Source organism: Hippopotamus amphibius, chromosome 1 (assembly GCF_030028045.1).
Source record: "Hippopotamus amphibius kiboko isolate mHipAmp2 chromosome 1, mHipAmp2.hap2, whole genome shotgun sequence".
Taxonomy (NCBI): Eukaryota; Metazoa; Chordata; class Mammalia; order Artiodactyla; family Hippopotamidae; genus Hippopotamus; species Hippopotamus amphibius.
Window position 1 is genome coordinate 136516447 of NC_080186.1, and position 16422 is coordinate 136532868.

Sequence of the window (16422 nt, forward strand, 5' to 3'; positions counted from 1 at the left end):
ACAGGTACATATCTGCAATTTCTGTTTTATTTACAAATCTATCACTTGAAATTTTCCTCTTCCACTCACACGTCCCAGTTTCAGAATGGGTAACTGAAATGTCTCATTACTTTTCATACGCACTTCTCATATCCTTTCTAGTGTGATTTTAAGTTCTGAGCAATTCATCCTGATGCAGTTGTGTGTAGAAAATGTATACGATCGGGCTTCCCTGGTGGTGCAGTGGTTAAGAATCCACCTGCCAATGCAGCGGACATGGGTCCCATCCCTGGTCCGGGAAGATCCCACATGCTGCAGAGCAACTAAGCCCATGTGCCACAACTACTGAGCCTGCTCTACAGAGCCCATGAGCCACAACTATTGAGCCCGTGCACACCAGTACTGAAGCTCGAGTGCCTAGAGCCCACACTCTGCAACAAGAGAAGCCACTGCAATGAGAAGCCTGCACACTGCAATTAAGAGTAGCCCACGCTTGCTGCAACTAAAGAAAGCCTGCGCATAGCAACAAAGACCCAAAGCAGCTAATAGATAATAAATAAATTTAAAACAAAAAGAAAATGAAAAGATATACTATCGACTTCCTTAGCTTTAACTTGTAAATAAAATGCCCTTAATACTTGAATACATCTCTCCCCCAACTTTAAATTTAATTTAAACAAACAACAACTAAACAAAAAAGTGACCAAACAATAAGCAAAAAAAGTTAAGAGTTTCCTTTTGAGTTAAGAGGCTTCCAATCGTGAACCGACAAGACCATGGTGCCTCTCACCCAGTTACTGCCTTTGCTCTTAACTGAAGTGAAAGTATAGAGATCAGAAACTCGGCAGCCTGAAAGCAAATGATTATCCACCAAGCCCAATGTCTCCCCGAAGGCCTGGAGATTACACGTGTAATAATCAGGCTGCCCTTGCCAAAAGTAAGACTTAATGCTTCATTTCATTTATTGTATTTATTGAATGGAGCCATCGCTTGATAGCCCCTGGGAGCATTAACAAACATGAAAGAAACCACCAAAGGAAAGAAAGAAATATATAAATAACAAAAAACCATGCCACTAAAGTTTATAATCTGGAACATGCAGTCCTCGAAATCAGACACATACTCTTACACTCCTTCAAGTACTCTGTTCTACTTTAAAGTTATGCAAGCATTGCTTAATTTGCTAAAAACCTGAATCTCTGAAGTCCCATTTAGATGCATTTGCAAAATACCAATTCTTTTGCTTCTTGCTTCTGTATCATGCCATGTGACAATGTGATATGCCTAAATTTTGCCTCTGGTTTTATATTATTGTCAGCTGTATTTTAACACAGTGATAATCATATATTTAGGACTCCCCTGAAGAGCTTTTTGTAAGATAAGGTGCCCCTATAGCCTCTAGTATGTGGACTTGCAGGGAACTGGACCAGAGTTCTTAAAATCAAATCATCCTTGCATTTAGGAAGAGACAACACTAAGAACCTGTGACATTTGGTTCTCATGTCCTTCACTTTTTTCTATCCATGATAACTCATTTCATATTCTGCTTTATAAATGTTACTTTTTCAAATTTGCAACTATGAGAAAAAAGATAAAGGTTAGAAACACAATTTGAAATAATGGTCATCCAAAAGGGATTAAAATGTGTGTGTGTGTGTGTGTGTGTGTGTGTGTGTGTGCGCGCGCGCGTGTGTTTTAAGGGATTGCGGCAACATTTTCTTCAGCTACCATGGAAGTTTTTTCCCCATAAAATTCGGCTGAAAAAAAATCATCCACATATCAACAGCAAAAGTACAAATATTACTCTATTATTTTGTAGCTACCTCTTTAACTGCTCTTACTCTAACCATTTTTGCTCTCCCGAAGAGCAAAACTTATGAGCTGTTGGCTTTCATCTTCTGGTACTTACAGTAAGTTTTTATACCTGTCCTGGGCATTCTCTATAATTTTTACATGTGGGTTGGGGGTGAAGAAAGGAGTAGAGTGGATTATAAAATACAAAATAAATTTAAGAATATGTAAGAGGAATAGAGTAGGGCAGAAATAGAAATCCACTGGCAGGTCTTGGGTGTGTTTACGTACAGGGCACTCTAATGTAAAATTTACTGAGGAGCTGCTTTTTGAAGAGAAAGAAGGAAGGCTTAAGAAAATCAACCCCCGGAACAAAAAGCACGCGATGTGATTGGAGGTAACAATCACAGACACTGTCCCTGGTACTAAGGGAACTCCTTCCTTCTACCTGAGTTCAAGCCCCATGTCTCAGTGCACCTGCAGTGACTACCTGGGTGTGCCCAAGTTCTCCCAAGGAGAGAGGAACACTACAGACCTCTTCCAAGGATTCACACTCTAAAAGCATGTGGGTTCCACACTACACACTTTATACAAATCCATTATGTGCCAAGAGCCAGCTTGCTTTATAAATGCATTTTATGAAATGTAATGGAATTAACCCAACATTTATATTTTCAGCCTCAAAGTACATTAGGAGAATTATAAATTTCCCAATTGACAACAGATGAAAATGAACATTGTCCTTATTTACCTTGGGTGGAAACAAACTGGGCAAAGGAAGGATACTTTTCTTAAAGCTTCATCCGAGGTCAGATTTCATTTTCTGTAATTTCTGGCTTCCTATTTCATAGCCAAGCTTATTTTCTTTGTCTTTTCTTTCTTTTCCCTTTCTTTCTGGATTTCCAATGAAATAACTGAAACTAGAATTATGCTTTAAAAAAAAAAAACCTCAAGGATATTTTTAAGTCTCCAAGGTGAAGAAACTGCCTAAGGGAGTCAAAAGTACGTAGACCAGATTTTTTTTTTTACAGTGTGTGCTATTTCGCATGTTTAAGGAGGCAATTAGTTATTCTTGTGTATTAGTGACTGCCCCATTTTCTCCATAACTCAGGTGATAAAAAGGGCCTCGGAGAGGACATATTTTAAGTGGGACATTTATTACCCAAAAAAGGAATGATTCTAATTTAGAGTCACTGGGAAAGCCCTTTCTATAGAGGCAGTCAAATTTCACAGCTGCAAAAACTTGGCCTCGCTGTTTGCCACTCACACTGCCATTTCTAGCTAAGCCATCGTTAGCGTAAAGATCGAGTTAAAGAACCTGATAAAATAACCTGAACACGAGAGTTTTATCGGTTTAAAGCAATCCAAGCCCACACAATATTAATTTGGTGGCCATGGAGAACGTATACGATGCAGAGCTGTGAGTGGTGATAACCCTGAAGAATCTACACTGGGCAAAAAAAGAAGAAGGACAAATTCATCTGTATATTTGGTATGATGGGACTTTCAAGTTACTAGCAGGTCATTTTTGTCACAGCAGCATGTACAAAGAACTGCTGGCAGTCGGGGATTTTTATTACATGAGTTTGAAGGTTGGATCCATGTTTTCTGTTACAGAAAGCGAAGCTGATTTTTGAGATCTGTCTTAGCAAAACCACAATAGGAATTTTTTAAGGGAAATTTTAAATAAGCACTACGAAAATCTCTATACCCCAAGATTCCACCATAAAAAATGAAATAAAAATATATGGGATACAAAGAAAAGATTCATTCCGTGGCCACACATCCTTAAAATCTAAAATGGAATTGGAGGCCTTCTTTCTCAAAGCGTAGATTCTCATTACCTCCTCTTCAAGAGAGGCATACCTAAAAGGTTATTGATTTGGTTCTGAAGGACAGAGTGTTTATTACGGAGGAAGCCATGGCGGGGTATGAGTGTGAGAAATTAATGATGGCTTGGTAAGTGTCCATGCTGTGGTGTGGAACCAGTGGGGCAACTGTCAATCTATATGATAATACATTCCCAAACTTCATAAAATCAGCGAGGTGAGAACACATCGATTTTGTGTGTGTGTGTGTGTGTGAGCTAAACAGAATTTGTCAAAAAGAAAGAGCAAGAAGTTGACTGACGTTAACACCTCAGTCTGCAAAGTAGCTCACATCTCACTTTTTATTTGGTTAAAGAGTTTATGATGTGATGTGTACAATTTCTTATTTTCATTTCTGGCCCCCGAGGAGAACAGAGCATGCATTACGTACATCTTTGGAATCTGCAAAATACTGAAAATATTAAAAAAGAGAAAAGGAAACATTCCCTCTGTCCCTTTTTAAATAACCATCTATCACCTAAGCTTGAACTCTGGCTTCAGAATGCCTTTCATGTTCTTTCAGACGCAGGAACAAAAGAATTGCTTCCTGGTTCTAAGTACATTAAGTTCTTCATGCAAGTCTGACTGTATTAGAACTTGCATACAGGGGAAAATCGTCATGCTGTATCTAAGGGTTTATTTCCTGTCAGCACACAGGGAGTCCCCCAAGGTGAAAACTGGTCGAATATAATGTTTCAAAGGATATGGAAAAAAAGGAACTACCATCGGTCTACCAAATACATCTTTACTTATGAAATTCCCTCATCCCTAACAGTTGTAGGTAAATTCAAGGCAAGTACTTTTGCTCCCTTTGCTTCACTGGAAACCTCCCCTTATTAGTTGAGTTTTTAAGATGTATATAGCTTAAAAAAGAGAGGCTGCAAATTCTAGAAATATGTGGAAATAATTCTTTATAGATGGTTCCCATGAGACCAGCGGGAATTCCAACCAGGGAACATTTGCTAAAATACCTTGTTTAGGATGTGCCGTAAGTTCTTGGATTACAAGTGATTTTATTTATTAGGTAATCAAACTGCCTCCATTTAAATAGTATCTGACACACACTGAAGTTGAAAAAGTACATCACTAAATGGATTCAATGTATGCCTTTATGAAAACTTCTAAAAGTAATTTCCTATCAAATAAGCACCCTTAGAGTGTTGAATGTGCCAAGTGTCAGAATTTTGTTAACATTCAAAAGGAGTCAAGTGCTGATTTTTCCTTGAGAGTACACCTTGATTAGCTACATGAACTGAGGCGTAAGTAAGACACATCCCCTTATCCCCACTGTAGAATAAATTATTTCAGAATTAAACATAAATTTAAATGCAACATAGTGACATCTTTTTGAATATACGCGACTTACCCAGGAAATGATGTATTTTCAACATGGTTTGGAGATTAAATGATATTTAGGTATGCTTCTGCATTTACAACAAGCTGTCTGCCTGCAAATTTCTTTCTTTTTTTTTTAATGCAAGAAAACACTTAGAGCTGCTCTAGTAGAGGTTTATAATATTTATAGAAGCCTTCTTAACTGATCTATTTGTAAACATTTTAATGGTAATTCTTTTAGCAAACACACAATATATTCATAACAAACCGCACAGCATTTGATGTTTTCTCCATAAATCCACCGTACCTAATGCAATCTATCTTTTAAAAAATGTTTTGGACTCAGCACTGTTCTGAGTTGCTAAGAAAGCCACAAATAAGCACCTTATCTCTTTAATGACTTGCTTGGGCTTCCCTATATTTACTGCTTAATGATCGGAAGCATTTAATTTTCAAAGTTTCATTAAAACCCATCTACAAAGCTGAGGGATAAAGCAATAGTGATTTGTGATAGAAGGTGTGGGAAGCCATTAACCTACATTGGTACCAAGGAGAAAAGTAAACATCGAAGAGAATACTTTTTTGAAGACAAGTCTCTTCCTATTTGTCATTATTAAACTCCAGAGCATCTGTTCCAAGTTTGATCTTCAATACGGATATGAGGCATTGCCGTCTGGAAATGAAAGTCTAAGATAAGGTAGGATTCTTAAGAGATCTTCATGAAAAAAAAATAACCCGGTTTGCCATTTACTGGGAAGGGGAAATCAATACAAAGACCTAGAAACTTGTGGAGAGAGGACATTTTCTAGGTATAGGTCATAGTTTATCAAGTTGCTTCTTTTGCAATGTAATTTACTTGCTAATAAGACCAACTGACGATGCCTGAATAGTGTGTTATCATCAAAATGTGATTTTAGAATTCTCTCCTCATTTCTTGTGTGTTCCAGGTTTGCTGGCTTATTTTTCCCCAGCTCAGCGTGGGTAGACAAGGTCGATTTAAAAGAAAATGAATGGTTTTACACGCCTCTTTATTAAAAAACAAAAACATCCCAGGCCCCATCTTGTGCAGTACCCAGAACATTAAAAAAAATTTAAGAAGCAGGCCTACCGTTCTCATCATCTGACTTATTTTCGTTGTCAGAATCAGTCAAGGTAAGGGCTGAGTTTTCACGGCTGGACAGGCCGGAACTGCGCCTGGACTTTATCCCTCTCCCCCACAATCTGATGGCATGTTCCGGAGACATCCCTCCCTCTGTATCGGAGTCGGCGTCAGACCCTGTGCTCAGAGAGTAGCCCTGGTGAAGGATCCCCATGTCGGAACAGTAGCCACTTCGGTGCGGGGAGGGCTCACAGATTCCCAGTTCCGCAAGGGTGAAGTTAGTTCCTAGGGTGACAGCAACAAAGAGACCGATTAAAATTTGTGAAATGCTTTCAAACTTCAAATTTATTCTTACAAAAAGCAGACAGACATTTTCCTATTCAAAAAATAGACCAGATTTGCCACAGTATGCAGCTAGGTAAGAGTATTTAGGACATGGGGGCATATTCGAGAACTACGGCAACAAAAAAGTAAACATCTAAGAGTAATTTTAATCCTAGGACAGAATGCTCAGATTTTATTTCAAAAAATTTTAAGCATTTACTGTTGTCTAGGTAGCACTACGTAGCTGAAAAAACCCTGGATTTATAAGAAGAGCTAATATATACCAAGCACTTGCTTAGCTCTAGGCATCTTTTATTCTTTTATCTTAATTTACAAATTTTACAACTTTATGATGATAATATTACTGGAATCATTCTATCAATAAGGAAACTGAGGAACAGAGAACTTAAGTGACTTACCCAAGATTACACATCTAGACTGTAGCAAAACCTGGATCTGATCCTTGAGCAGTCTGTCTTCATGTCAAAGAAGCTTAATCCTCCAATAAATGGGAGTGGTGGCCAGGAGACCTGGGGACCAGTCCTAGCTTTCCACTGGTAAGTCTCATTGTGGCAAGTCTGTTAACAACTTGAGCCCCAGTTTTCTCGTCTGTAAAATCTGGGTATTAATCTCTTAAATTCCTTTCAGAATCACTGTGTTTCATATGTGATAATATATACACCCAAGTTTGTATTTACTTATTTACTTATTTATTTGTAAGTATAGGTAAGGTGTTACTTTAATTAGCATCCTAGGGATGGAGTCAGTCCATATTTATTTATTTTTTATTGTTATTGGAGTATAGTTGATTTACAATGTTGTGTTAGTTTCAGGTGTACAGCAAAGTGAATCATATATATATATATATATATACACATATAATATACATTATATATAGCAGTGTGTACATATTAGTCCCAATCTCCTAATTTATCACTTGACCCCAACATTTCCCCTTTGGTAACCATAAGTTTGATTTCAAGATCTATGGTCTGTTTCTGTTTTGTAAATAAGTTCATTTGTATCATTTTAAAATTATATTCCACAGATAAGTGATATCATATGATATTGTTTCTAAATGATATCAAACAATTTCTTTTTGCTAACACAATTTAAAACCACAAGTGTGTTTTACCAATGACAGTGAATGTGTGCACATGTGGGGAGTGCAGGGGTGGGCCCGTCATTTGAGGGGAAGCAGAAGAAAATAGGCATTTATTGTACACGTCTATGCTACCATGCGTTGGGCATGGGGCCAGATACTCTGATAGACTATCTCATTTAAACCTCATAAAAGCACAGCAGTTTAGGTGTTAACCACTTCATAGGGAGGCTAAATACTGTCTCTAAGGTCACACCTGGGCAAGCGGCGGATCCACGAACCACCTCTACATCTGTGGACCCCAAGCCTAGGCTCGCTCTACAGTGTCAAATGGTCTCAATCAAAAACCAATCTGCAACATTTTTGCACAGTGAATGCTCTATTTGTGTGCTTCAATATTCATCTTCTTAAAAAGACATTTTAAGGTTTCACTGCAGATTAGACGGATTCACGTGGTCCACTGTATTTACTGACATGTAAATCTTATGTTTTTGTTTTTACCCAATTTGTGGACAGTGAAAAAAAGTGTAATGAAGAAATGCACTTGCATGCTGTAAGTGAAGAAAATCTTCTGAATAACACCAGAGCCGTGGGTTTACTCACTCTCTCTATATTGATTACATTAGAGCCACTCGTCTCCAAAGTCGTGATATAATTAACACTGTGATCATCTATGTACATAACATTTCTCAGATTTTATTTCTAAAAAGCCCCAAATAACTGTTTATGTTAACCTTGTATGATGTTAATTTGTGATAGACACAAGTATTTTTATTTTGAGGCTTTCCTTTCCTTTCTTTACTGCACAATGATCTTCCACAGCCTTATTTCGCTGTGTAAGTGGAATCAAATCCAACCCTGTATATAATTGTCTCTGGAAAGTGAAACCTGTTCATTGGAAAGCTAACTCAAGCAAACAATTCTGCGGGGGTGGGGTCACGTTCTACTACCTGTGCAGTGAAGAGGGATGTCCTCACCGCCAATCAGTGCAGTTCTAAGTGTTTCTCCCCTGGGCACAGGTTCATGATGCTGTCTGAAATTCTCTACCGAATGTATTCTCTTCCAGTTTGCATCTTTGGCAATTAGGTATTGTCTTCTAATTGTACACTAAAATGTATGTTTCAGTTTCAGTAGTCTGTAAAGCTAAAGGTATTGAGTTCATATATGTCTGATATTTTAACACTTTTCTATTGTTGCTTCTCTCATTCTTCAGTCATTCGAAAAGAAAAAGTCATTTCATGTGAGCATTCTCCTATCTTGTCTTTAGAGCTCACGTTCATGCTGGATGGTCATGAGATACACTGCTTCCTTTTCCTCCAATGAAGGTAAACAACGCAAACTAAAACATACATATTTTTATTCCACATGTGGGAATTTTGAGCCCTATGACTCCACTTGAAATGGAGTGTGTGTGTATTAAGGCAACTTTCCTGATGGTTTTCTCACATCTCATTATCTGCAACTAGCTTCAAAGACCTCAGGAAAGAGAAACAGCCGTGTGAACAAAGGAAGCCTCAGCTTTCTGAGCAGCCCACGTGCTCTTCAACCAGGGTACTAGAAGTCACGGACAGGGAACCTAGGGGATGGGGAGCCGTGGAATAAATGCAGTGCCCCTTCTTTGATTATGACATTTACTTGATGGTAAGAAATAAAAACATTTTTCTGTTAAAACAAACTTGATATCTTCATATATCAGTGAAAATTTGCATACATTTTTTTCAAGTAGCCACAATGTTAGAAAAGAAAAAAGTGTACTTGAAGAATTTCAACTGCAAGCTTACAAACCTGATGCTGCAAACAGCAACATTGTAAAGAAAATGAGAGGTATTATACCAAATTCACAGAAAAAGTTAAATAAGTTCACACTTACAGAAAGGCAGGTTGTTCTCTAAAACCAGAATTGTTTCTTCAAAAATAGTCCCTTCTAAACCCCTCAGCTCCATCTTCCACTAGGACCACACTTCCCCAATGTTACGCATTCCCCACAATTCCTAGTTTGGTACCTTTCTGTCCTCAACTAACTCATAGGAGAGAAACCTCACTCTAAGTACCTGGGACAGATTTTAGACCAAGCCTTCCCCGATTCTGCTGGCTTAACATATGAAGCTGGAGCCATAGACGCTGTAGAAAGGAAAGACCGGTCTATCATTTATTAAATCATTCAACCAATATTTATTGTTGCTAGTGCCGTGCTAGGCATTGGGGATGTAACAGGGAGAGGTATAAAAATACAGTCTATGACATTTACAGTCTAATCGGGAAAGGGGCATTAATCAGAGAATCACATCTATACAGTGATGGATACTATGTAGAAAAGGGACAGGGAACCACGCAAGGTCATCCAGTGGTCCAACCCTTCGTCCTGTCACAGCCTGCCCACCAGGTGCTCACCCAGCAGAAGACACGAGGGACTGGGAGTTTACTCCACGGAGAAGTTATCATGTCCCCTTCAGGCTGCTCTTACCACACTCAGTTTCCCAAACACTCCTCTATGTGAATTTATTTCAGACAAACATTTTTCATGTATTTTGGCTCCGAGCACGAAGTCCTCATGTTATACCACTCTGCTTAGCGTGTAAATAGTATGGGGGAACGTTAATACTATGTCAACTTATTGTTTTACACTTACTTTGCTCATTGATGGAAGACTGATTTGGCTCTAATTCATCTTGTATAATTATGTCTTTATTAAGCTCCATGGCAGCTTTGAATAGAAGAGAGAAACTAGTCATTGTGTGATTCTCCAAGCTAAAGTTTCTAGTGGAAAGCAGTCAACATTTCATTCCTTCTTTACTATCTTGCAGAAAGATAAAAAGAGGCACAATATTTCAATAGTCACAGAATACATATTCACCCTCTATCTGCCTCCAACTTTGCTATATCATTAAAGTGGGTGTGGACAACGTCTCCACCTCCTTCCATCTCAGGTATGTGTTTTATGACTGTTGCCAATACACTGCTTAATGTTGCCCCGCATTACACTGTCATGGCCAGAGTCAATATTTTTACAGATGAATGATTACGCAGAATCTATGATACTTATATCATGGATTTTTATTATAATTTCAGGTGTTATCAATGTCTAAATATTGACATGAGAGAACAGCAATGCCTAAAAACTGTAAGGTGACCGTGATCAGGACAGCGGAACATAAGTCTTTAAAAATAACTCCACTGATAAGTCTCTTTTGCTTTAAGTTATTTTCTTTTAATCATAATCTCATTGCATGACCCAGATCCTTTCTGAAACTTTTTTAGAGAAAATTTTTGCAGTAGATATCAGAGTCATCATTTGACCAACTAATTTTATTTGGGGAAACAATCCTAAGGAAGGATATGTCAGTGCACTGTGATCCTGGCTTTATTTTCAAAGTTTTTACCAGCTTCTCACACTTTGAAATAACCTTTAAGTAGGAAAAGCACATATGTCGCTAAGTCGGAATTATCATGTCATGGTAATACCAGCGAATACAAATAGCACTGAAAATGTCAGCATTTGAACAGATTTTTACTACGAGGGCAGGACGAGAAAACTTAACTGTAGTAATGGGGTGGGGTACAATAGAGAAAACTTCTATTATCTAAATGTTTACTATGTGAGTCCCCTGAGTTTAAGAGAAGAAATTTCACACGGGGAAGCAAAAGTTGCTGTAACATGAAAATAGCCAACAGTGATCACTTATGAAATTAATCCCCACCTATCCCGACCTGCTTACTACTTATCTCTTCTCATATCAACCACTGTATTGTCTATATCATCAATTAGTTGCTGATAACAGGAAGTAATATATTGCCAATCCGATATTAAATTATAAAACTTGTGAAGATGCAGATTTCCATGAGGTCAATAAAAGTGATGCTAAAAAACAGTAGGATGATAATCAAGGACACAAAATAACCAAGATTTAACAGAATTAAGCTGTTAACGAGAAAACAGAAATGAATGTCAACACGATCAAAAGATTATGTACTTGAGGTTCTAGATTAAGATGAAATTTCCCACTTCTCTCTACATTTCCCACTAAAGACAGCTAAAATCCCTGGATAGTACTTGCAAAAACTACATAAAATGAGTGTAAAAAGAGGTTGAGAAGAAGACAGATCTATTAGGGTCCTGAGACCTGAGGAAAAACATAGCAGTGACTTCTCTGGGTTTTCTTTTTGCCTTATATATCCCAGAGGTGGTGCTACAGAAATCTGAAAATCGGAAGTACCAATGGAAGCAGACAGAATAAACCTGAAGTGAAGCCTACTGCAATGAGGGGTCCTTCCCCACCTCCACAAACACACCAGGGTGGAATCAAAGAAGACTGTGTGGTGAGCTGGAACTTTCATTGTCACCCAGTGGTAAAGGGCTTTCCCTGATTCCCTGCAAAGGCATCACTGGAGGCCATGAGGGGATTCTAGACTTCCATCTCCACACAGTGGTAATGAAGTACCCCCCGCCTCTTCCTGCTGTAGTCAGAGGAGGATAAGTGTTAAATCTAGTTTCACCACCACTGGAGGACTCATGGGGAACTCTAAGGAGCCGCCCCTCTCCGTCTCGACCAGGTTGCTATCTGCAGGGTCCCAGTGGGGAGTCTGAAAACCCAACTCTGCCCAGTGGCAAGAATGCATTCCTCCCAGCTCCCCCCCATTTCCCCTGCTTATCAAAGTGGGCAAGTGAGGAACCTGGACTTTCACCTCCACCTGGCAGGAAAGCCTCAGGGTTCCACTTTCCCCACTGGCTTGGTGTCAGAGGAGCCTGCTGAAACAGAAGATTTAAATAAGATCCAGATTTACAAAACATAATACTTCAAATAGCCAGGAAACTATAAAAAATCATTCATCATACCAAGAACCAGGAAAATCTCAACTTGAATGAGGAAAGATAATTATTTAAATAAAAGGTTAATGAGAGGCCCTTTGGAAAACTAATGAATGTATCAAATATTTTTTGCAAAACATGACCCTCTGTGATTAAGCTGCAAAATGCCACTAGGGATGAAAGATGTAATATTGTACATCATACAACTGTGTCATAAAATGTATATTATGTCCCATACAAATTGTTATTCTTTACCCTTTTGAATAATTACAGCATGGCTGGAATAATAAATTGCATTAAACATAAAATAAAATATACTCTTGCTAATCAATCTTATTTTCTCAAGATAAAGTCACAATAAATTATTTTTAGTATTTAATATGAAACATTGGTTCTTTCTAAACACTGATTCCTTTTTGAAGTGGCCTTTTTTCTAGGATCATTTATCCTAAGACAAAGAGAATCTCTCGTAAATAAACATGGGTCACTTTTCTTGAGCAAATGTTAGACTCTACGTGCTAAAGTCAGGAATGAATATTGACTCCAAATTTTTCTAGCAGATATTTTAGAAGAGAACACAAATTATAATGTTATAGTTCTCTTTATCACAGAAAGTGAAGTAATTTAATCTGATGTCATAAGCTTTTGCAAAACAGAACACTATCAGGAAAAAATATGGAAATTACAAGGGATAAAACATAACTTTCATTTTCATTTATCAAAATATATCACCAAATTATCTTACATTTAATGTCAATTCTTTAAATTTTGAGCAATTAAAGATATGTATAAGCTACATGAAATAATCAGTCTAAAACAATTACCATTATCTAAAATATTATTTTCATGCAAATTTAAAATATACATATTTGTTTATGCAATGGTAACAATTTTGAAAGCCAATGAAGGAACTACTTATAAATTCTAATGTTTTATGCTTGTGTATACTAAAATTCTTCACATCAGCCCTCTGTTAATGCCCTTCTAAAGTTCATCTGATTTTACACATTCAGATATTTTCCCCAATGTTGACAAAACTGTTCACAAAAGTCCTGTGGCTTAAAAATAGAGTAGATGTACATGCATTATTATTCATAAAATTTAAGTCCAATATTTATATTTCAAAAATATACTTTAAGAATAAAAATTTTCTTTTGTGTATAGCACCTAAAATGTTCATTTTTTTATATTTCTAAACTTGCAGAATAATTATTTTTGGTCTCTATCTGTATCTCTGTCTGATGTGTCACAGCTTATCCAGTTTGTAACTAGAATCACTCCAATGTTAATAAACACATTCCAAATCAAAGAAACACCAAAGGCTAGTGAAGTGGGGAGAGTTTCCCATATTCGAGGTTTTTCTTTAAGCTTTATCCCCTCAAAGCCAAAGGTGAATGTGGCATTCTCCTCTGATATGGCATTTTCACATTCCAACCTGAACAAAGCCCAATTTGGAAAACCCAAAAGCGACTACAACAAAGGGTTCTGCTGAACAACTGCCAGTTCATAAATAGAAAGGAAATACTCCAGCTAGCTGGAGACTCTTTTCTGCTGATGAAAATTCCAACAAGATTAAAAATCAATTCCAGTATTAAAAACTATACCAATCAGTTATCCTATGTAAGAGCATTACAAAGGTATACAGTCATCTGACCCTTTGGGACTCTGGTTCTCCAAACAATTTTTTACTACTCAGAAAAAATAAAGAAATCTAAGGACAATAGTGGGTTAGCTGCGTTGGTCTAGCTGTTCTAAGTTTGAGAATGTAAGATTAGCTTATGTTTACTGAGGACTTCAGAATGTGGCAGGTACTGTCCTAAATGCTTTTATATACAGTTTTCCAATTAATTAGGACAGCAGCCCTGTAAAATAGTCACTATGTGTATAGCTTAGGGTTAAAGTGGGAGTTCCAGTGTCTGTTTTAAAAATACTCGTTGACCATATATTCTTAGAATTACTTCTGATGAGTCTCTACCTACTCACTTATAAAATAGACATAAAAATAGCACTTGCCTTCATAAGATTCTTGAGAGCACTGAATTAGATAAGGCAGGTGAAAATGCTTAGAACACTGCCTGCCACACAGTAATCACATGAGAAATGTAGATAATATGATGATTATCAGGTTACAAATGAAGTAACTTGCTTTTTTCAAAAAATTACAGGATTATTAACTTTTTTTTCTTGAGTTGATTTTGAAAGTTTTGGAACAATATATTTTTCTAGGAATGTACTCATTTCACCCGTGTCTTCAAATGAATTGGCACAGAGTTATCCAAGTAATTTTAAGTCTGTTTAAATTTCTGCTGGGTTTGCAGAATGCTGTTTTTTATTTTATTTTTTTTTCATTTCTGACATTATTTATTTGTGCTTTCTTTCTTTTAATTAGATTAGTTACAGCAATGATTGAATAATTGTTTTTAGTCTTTCAAAAAAAACAAATTTTTGCTTTTCTGATTCTATCTACTATCTATACGTGTTTTCCAATTTATTCATTTCTATGCTTCAGAAATTTCTATGCATAAGAAATTCTTGATTTCTTTATTCTAAAAAATTCTCATTGTCTCAAACATTCACTCACTCCCATACTCTTTATTGTCTTCACTAATTAAACCAAGACTATCCTTCTCTCCTAATGTCTCTATTATATTTTTAACATTTTTTCCTTTCTGTGCCATCTCTTGCTAATTTCTTCTGGTTATTTTTTCAGTTGGCCAATTCTCTTTTTAATTGTGCCTGATCTCACATTTACTGCATGTACCCAATTTTTTATTTCAACAATTATGTATTTCATTTATAAAATTCATATAGCTTGTTAAGTGTTTCTATTCCATTTTTCTACTATAATCTCACTTGCCAGTTTGCATATTGCACACAGTTGAAAGTATGTAGCTGACAAATTCTAACGTTTTAGGACTTTAAAGATCAAAATTGGTTGTTTGTTGATTTGCTCACTCAATTAAAAAGCTTTGCTTTCTTAACTACTGCATTAGATTTAATTTTAGCTTACATGGGATTATTTTAATTTTTAAAAATCACAAAGGCCTAAATTGAGGATTCTTGCCTCCTGAAAAATGTGTATTTGCTTCCTTTCAGGCCAAGTGATACTATTCACCACGTCTCCTGTTAATTTCCAGCTTAACAAAGGAATTTCAGTCACATGTCCTCTGTCTTGCTCTGAAGTTCAAGGTCCATTCACCCAATTGCTCTGAGAGCAACCCTTGCTCTCATTGAAGACCTACTATGAGCTTGCAATTCAATCTTCAGATTTCTGACTTCAGCTCCTTTTTAGTCCTTATTTTGTTTTATTTTAGCTGCTTAGAGATTTTTTTTTTATTTACTCTCAGGACTACATTGTTGTTTTGATCAAGCTAGTTACTATTTCTATGTTTCAATTTTCTCACCTGTAAAATGGAGGAAATTATAGCAGTACTTGCCTCAAAAGGTCAATGTGTCAATAAACAAATATATATAAATTTAGAACATTGCAGAATAAACAGTCAATAAATATTAGCTATTATTATGAATATTACTATTATGTTACCTAGTAAGTGTAAAACTACAAAATGATAAGCATGATTCCATTTTCAAATTTCTTCTACCACTATACAAATGAAATACTTTTTCCAGTTAAGCTGCATATATTTAGATATATTTAATGCTTATTCCATTATGTAATGTAATATCCTGCTTTCCCAAAGTAATATAAAGAAGATTTGATATGTCAGTAGAGAAGCTACCTATATTAACTGAAATTTTGACAAAGGCATATGACATTTGCATTCTCAGCACTCGTGAAGGTCCCTGTCTCCGTCATGCACTTGATGTTTTGAAAACATTTTGACTTTCCCATCACTGAAGAATTATTCTAGATCTCAAGAGTTAATTAACTCATCTACAGTCTGACATCTAGTGAGATGGATAGATCACAGTCTATCACCAGGTGAATATATGTATAGCAGATATTTTGCTTCAGTGACTAATCAGGGTCTCCATCGTAACTGCAAATATTTGGGGGAGAAATGTTAATGATATACTCTTGTTTGTAAATCAGTTCCGTTAAATCAACTGCTTCGTCACCGTTTACTGTTAGGATTTAAATACTTGTCTAAAACCA

At 36.7% G+C, this 16422-nt stretch overlaps 1 protein-coding gene across 1 annotated transcript in view; it reads right to left on the reverse strand.

The window, feature by feature from the left end:
* TENM2 (teneurin transmembrane protein 2) overlaps positions 1–16422 on the reverse strand; it is a 960873-nt gene that overhangs the window by 878481 nt on the left and 65970 nt on the right. The window contains exon 2 of the mRNA XM_057729532.1: positions 6082–6357. Coding sequence (XP_057585515.1) covers positions 6082–6357 — 276 coding nt within the window. The remainder of the gene's footprint in view (positions 1–6081; positions 6358–16422) is intronic.